The sequence below is a fragment of the Protobothrops mucrosquamatus genome, unplaced genomic scaffold (genome assembly GCF_001527695.2).
Source record: "Protobothrops mucrosquamatus isolate PMUCROS unplaced genomic scaffold, P.Mucros_1.0 scaffold45, whole genome shotgun sequence".
NCBI classification, from domain to species: Eukaryota; Metazoa; Chordata; class Lepidosauria; order Squamata; family Viperidae; genus Protobothrops; species Protobothrops mucrosquamatus.
The window spans coordinates 1,799,471-1,805,905 of NW_015386427.1; the positions used below are offsets into that span (position 1 = coordinate 1,799,471).

The following is a 6,435-nucleotide window of genomic DNA, read 5'->3' on the forward strand; positions in this document are numbered from 1 at the left end:
CCTTCGACCAGTCCGCTCCCACAGAGAGGGCCTCCTTAGGGTGCCGTCGGCCAGACAATGCCGGCTGGTGACCCCCAGGGGGAGAGCCTTCTCTGTGGCAGCTCCTGCCCTCTGGAATGACCTACCCCCCGACCTACGTACAGTTGCGGACCTGCGCCTTTTTCGCCGAGCCCTGAAGGCCCATCTATTCCGTGCGGCCAGCCTGGCGTAGTTTGATTATGTTTTAGTGGGTGTTTTGTATGGGGTACTTTTAGAGCAGGCCTGTTATTTAATTTGATTTTAGAACAGAAACTTGTGTATATTTATTGTGGTTTTTTATTATCGCCTGTTCACCGCCCTGAGTCCCGTAAGGGAGATAGGGCGGTATATAAATAATAATAATAATAATAATAATAATAATAATAATAATAATAATAATAATAATAATATATCAAACTCTGGGTGATTTCCCAAAAACATCGATATATCATTAATACTTATATCTGTTAAAACCACCAAACTTATAATCTGGCACCAAGTACACTTTCACATTCAGTCCATCAGACTGACCCTATCTCAGCATTTGGGGGGAAAAAATCAGGCCTTTAAGTACTTTTCAGAAGGCTGTGAGGGAAGGATGGGGGAAGGATGTTCCATAGAGAAAGAATGTCATGGAAAAGGTACACTCCCCAGATCACATAAGGTGGCAATGTTTAAGAAAAGGGACTAGGAGAATGCCCATTCTATTTGACTTTGTAGGATAGATAGGTGATCTTAAGGAGAGGCAATACCTCATATAACTGACACTGTGCCATATAAAATTTTCAAATAATCAGCACCTTGAATTACACCTGTAAGGAAACTGGGAACCAATGCAGTTCACACAACAGAGGTGTTACATGGGCAAACCTAGGAGCACCTATCACTATGCACACTGCCACATTCTGGACCAATTGTAGCTTTTAGGAGGAAGCCCCATGTATAGTGCATTGCAGAATCCATATGAAAAGTGATCAAGGTATCAATGATTACAAACAAGGTGTCCCATCTAAGAGGGGTGCAATTGGCATACCAGACAAAACTATGCAAAGTCCCTCCTAACCACAGCTGCTACCTACTCCTCTAGTTATAAGATGTAGCATCTCTCACTTCATTTCACCAATATATGCTTTGTTTCCCGAAACAGTGCTGACTCAGAAAATCTTCACCTTTACATTTGTCAGATAGGGTGAATCATTATTCACTTCATCTCTGCCCACAGCTCCTTATGCTCTTTGCTTTTTAAAATGCATTTTTCTATGGTAAAACTGGAAACATGTGGTCATTTCCTGGGATTCAAAATAAATTTTGAAGAGCTGACTTCCAAATACATAAATGCAGGACTGTCATACAATGAATTAAAATGAAGTAAATGAACTGGAAGAAAGTATGATTCCTATCTTTAAAATGTATGTCTTTCAAAGAAAAATAATTTTTATATAGACAAAAATTCGTTTATCTCTCTTTCTAGGTTTGCTATATTAATAATAAAAATTTTCCAAATTTAAAATAGGTCTTTCAGTCCCAGTTCAAGTCATCCCCTCCCATTCTTAAGTCCATAAAGTCCATTCATAATGGCTTTAAACCACATCAAGCTCAAAGCAAAGTGTACCTTCTCTTAGGTCAGGGCCTAGAGCTATAACTCTTAGTTGATACTACAAAATGATTCACTAGGAACGCATGTTTAACGGAATAATGACACTGATATATTAGTTACTGAGTTACCCTCTTAAATGTAGCAAACAAACATCTTGATAACAAATTACTTTTTTTATCTGAAAACAAATCACAGATATTTCAAAACTATTTACCACATTATAATTAACTGATCATATTTCTCTCCTTTCTTTGGGGACTGTTTTCCAGTCCAGCTAATCTCAGCATGTGTGACTTTCCCACTACATGTCACACTTTTACAAATATAGGTTTGATTAATAAAGGAAAGCAAATTCCTTTTGCAGCCAATACAGCATCAAAGGAGCAGGTGAGTTATACATGGATTTAGACATTAACTTCTGAGCACTTGCTTGCTGTGTGCCATTATTTGAAGTTTGAGAAAGATATAGGATAACAGTAGCCTTTAGTCAAACACAGTTTTATCAGCTCCATATTAAGAATATCTTTAGGAAGGAATACAAAAACAATCCTTCATTATTTAAAGCACCTGCTGACTCATCCATATATTGGAACATGCTGGTTAAAGAACCATAACCAATGAGATTTTATAATAAAGCGATCAGTTGTAAATATTTGGGTTTTTTGCTGAAAGAAATATGGCCATTGCACAATGTTTTATGATGTCTTGATAGAGTTTCAGGTGCTAAGCCGTATAATCTGAACTTCTAACTTTACTCATAATTTTTTGAGAAGCAACTGGAAACAAATCTGGAGCAAGGCATGTTTTGAGACACTTACGTTTCCCATTGTCTTCAATCATCATGCCCAATCCTCAGCAAACAGCTTCCATGCTCTGATTTCAATTTATATTTCTATAATTATTTTTAATAAATTATAAAGCATGTGGTTCCTATTTTTAACAAATTATAAAGCATGTGGTTCCATTGTTTTCCTCATCCATGTGGGTAGGATTACTTTATTATTTATATCTAGTGTATATCTTCCATGTAAGAATATATATTTATATATTAATATTTATGTATCCTTGTGCAATTATTTCCAAAATCTTGGATGTAGCTATTAGCTAAATGGATTTTAATGTCCTTAATCAGACTTGTGAATAGCAAACAAAGGCAGTCTGTTAGCTTCATGCCTTATCAGTGGAAAGGTTTGATTGGCCACAGCTGGAAATAGCACTGGGCTAGACAGAACCTTTGGCCTCCTTTGGTAAGATCCTTCATCTGTTTTGTAGCACAGAATATTGTATAAGAGTGTCTTCAAGTAATCTGTGCAAATCACTCCTATTTTCCATTAAATTTGAGTAAGGAGCTAAAATGCATTTAATTCAAAAACAGGAAAATAAAATATTAAATATTAAGCAAATGGTTGCAAATGGTTGATTTGCAACCATTTGCTTAATGACTGTTTAAAGTTATAATGGTCTCAGAAAAAGTACTTACAACCAATGTACCACTCCCATAGTCATGTGATCACAATTCGGGTACTTGATGACTGGCTTCTACTTAATAGTGTCTTTTGTGACCTTTTTTTTTTTTTTTACTGATTTCTGGGGGGGAAAATCCCACCCATTGGGGAAACTGGATTTGCTTAATAACAGCATGACTCAATGACCAAATGATTTGCTTTACAATCGCTCTAAAAATTGTTGTAACGTTGGGTCCAACTTGACTTACAACTACAATTAATTACAGTGGAAATTCTGATCTTGCTTGTAGTCATAAGCTGAGGACTATATATAAAATAAAATAAAATATATTCACATCAACAGGCCAAATTACCTTTGCTACTGGCTGAGCTCCAGTTTCTTTTAATTTTGCAAGAGCATCTTGAGCTTCTTTCAGTTCCTTAAAAATAAATATAAAATAGAATTAAACATCATTGCAGTAACAAATGTGGTGCTGAAATCTCTAGCACTAGAAGGAAGATGTTTATTTTGCTTGATTAAGTTCCAATATAATCAGTAGTGTTCTTACATGAGACTTTTCCTGCACTTACAAAGAATTAAGGACAAAAATATTTTACAATAATATTTAACAATAACGTATTTTAGTAACTTATTTCTTAAAAAACAGAAATTAATTCATCTTGTTTTAATAAATCTAGCAAATATTGCTAAATTAGCAACATCAATACGATAAACCCAATATTTATGATTTTTAATCAACATTAACTTCTTTAACCATAAAAGATTTTAGTTTATTTATCACTACATTTATCACAATTCTATTGCAATACAATGTTATTGGGTGAGCTCTTTTAAACTTGCTAGATGAAAGAATTGCAAACATATCAGATTGAAGAAAATTAAAATGAATATTTAAAATCAAGGGTAGATAAAATAATTCCTCCTCCTCCTTCTTATAAAAATAAACCCCAATCCTTCCAAATTTTATGAGATAGTTTTTATTATAATATTGTTCTATGTAATGATTACTATCCATAAGGCAATATTGGGGAAATAGCTTCATAGTTATTTTATTTTTGTATAGTGTAACACTGCAATTAGACATATCATTTTGAACAGATATCTGATTTTCTAACTTGAACTGAGATGTAATTTCTAAAAGAAACTGCTGTGTAAAATGCTCACTGGATATTGTCTATAACTGGAATATGACTATTCTGTTGTTACAAAACTGCAGTTCCAAGCATCCCTCATCAGTCATTCATGCTGGAGCTGCTGGGATCACAGTTCAATGATCCCAATGTTCATTAGTTCCCCAACATTGTTTACCATAATGCAATATTAAAAAAACTCTTCATTGTTCTGGAAAGAATAGATTATCTTAAAAACAAAATGGCAGCATATTGGCCATTTATAAAAATATAAAATAAACAGAGTATTTTTCATTCATTTCTCTGTGCTGCAATAGCTCTGAAAATCCTTGTCCTTTTCTTTTTCTTTACGGATTTATAATGAAACTATATGGTTCTCCCCAGGTTTGATCTTTTGCTCAAGGACCTACATGGTGCTGAGCTTAACAAAATAGAATGAACAAATCAGTTGTAATTAGGCTCAGAATGTAACTGCAAAAAGGAAGTGAATATTTAGCAGGTTTGGTTTACTCTTCATAACATCTTCTACTCTGAACAGCCACATTCTTTGGCAAATTTTAAAAAAATGAATCAAGATGTGTTTGATTTTAATGTATTTTATAATCAATATGACATTTAACCTGCTAGAAACAAAACAAATTGGTATTGACCAGCATGAAACCAAGTTACTTAAGAGGAGAGAAAAAATAAAAAAAATTAAAAGCACAATCAGAACCATCAGGACTATTAATTGTTTTAAGCAACACTGAACTGGATATAGTGTGCAAATACTGAAAAGTTTATAGAGATGTTTTTTTATCTATGTAATGGTAAATAGTGAAGGTAATCCCAATGGTCAAAGAAAAAAAAATATTTCTGAGATCACTATGTATTCATTTTCATATAGCTCAGAAAAAACATAAAAACATAAGAGCCCTGGTGGCGCAGTAGTTAGAATGCAGTATTGCAGGCTAATTCTGCCGACTGCCAGCAGTTTGATTCTGACCAGCTCAAGGTTGACTCAGCCTTCCATCCTTCCAAAGTAAGTAAAATGAGGACCCAGACTGTTGGAGGCAATATGCTGACTCTGTAAATTGCTTAGAGAGGGCTTTAAAGTGGTTTATAAGTCTAAATACTATTGCTATTGCTACAAAACACACAAAGTAACATTTTTCATGGGCCTTGACATATTAGGAAATCTACCATAGTATATATACTCTCCACAATAAACACTACACTAAGCTGCTTTGAAAATTCCAGTTTTCAAAGGCAATACACATCTTACCCAAATATACATCAATATTATTATTTAATTTGATGATGGAGGCCTGCTGGCATAAAATTAGTTCTGAAGTTCAAATGCAAATTGAAGCATGATTTTTGAAATAATAAATGTTAATGAGGAAATTTGAAGAGTGAAATATTGGGCATAACATTTGTACAGATATCATCTCAACAGTCTGTTTTCCAGACTTAGGAGAGGCAGACTGAAAAAAAAAAGATTTATCTAATCGTTTAATTTTTTTGAATAGAATCTTACCTGAGCTTTTGCTTGCACTCTCTCCTTCTCTCTATCAAGTTCTGCCTTCTGTAATTCGTGAGCATTTGTTAACTAATTAAAAAAAACCAATTATGGAGCTTTAGATTATAAGAGGAAATTATTTGTTTAAAAAAATTAGATGTCTGAATACTTATGCCAATGCTATATTTCAGGTTTTTTAAAATAAATTTACAGACATTTCTAAAAATCTGTTTTTACTTTGTCATTGTGGGGATACTGAGTGTAGACTAATGAGAAAAAAATGAATTTCAACAATTGTAGAATCAGGCTGTAGCATAACACAATTGAGAAAAGTGAAGGGGGGGGTCTGAATACTTTCTGAATGCACTGTAGTTAATGTACCGAATCCGACCGAACACAGGTAAGGAGTCATATCAGATCCTACCTTGTGGCGATGAGGGTGGCGAGGACTAATTACTACTCCAGCCTCATTGCGTCATCAGATAATCACCCAGCCTCCCTCTTCAGGGTGACCCGCTCCCTCCTCCAATTGGGGGGGGGACCACCTGGCGGGGAAGGCTGAGGAGTTTGCACAGTATCTGCATGACAAAGTCGCTCGGATCCGAGAGGGTTTGGACTCCGACTGGGTGGCCCCGGGGGAGGTGACGGGAGCAGGTCTTGAGACCGTTATTTGGGAGGAGTTTGACTCTGTGACTCCTGATGACGTGGACAGTGTCCTGGGG

At 35.2% G+C, this 6,435-nt stretch overlaps 1 protein-coding gene across 1 annotated transcript in view; it reads right to left on the reverse strand.

Moving 5' to 3' along the window:
• CUNH10orf67 (chromosome unknown C10orf67 homolog) overlaps positions 1-6,435 on the reverse strand; it is a 55,916-nt gene that overhangs the window by 16,922 nt on the left and 32,559 nt on the right. The window contains exons 9-10 of the mRNA XM_029283264.1: positions 5,732-5,803; positions 3,435-3,500 (exon numbers count right to left, since the gene is read on the reverse strand). Of these exons, the coding sequence (XP_029139097.1) occupies positions 3,435-3,500; positions 5,732-5,803 (138 nt within the window). The remainder of the gene's footprint in view (positions 1-3,434; positions 3,501-5,731; positions 5,804-6,435) is intronic.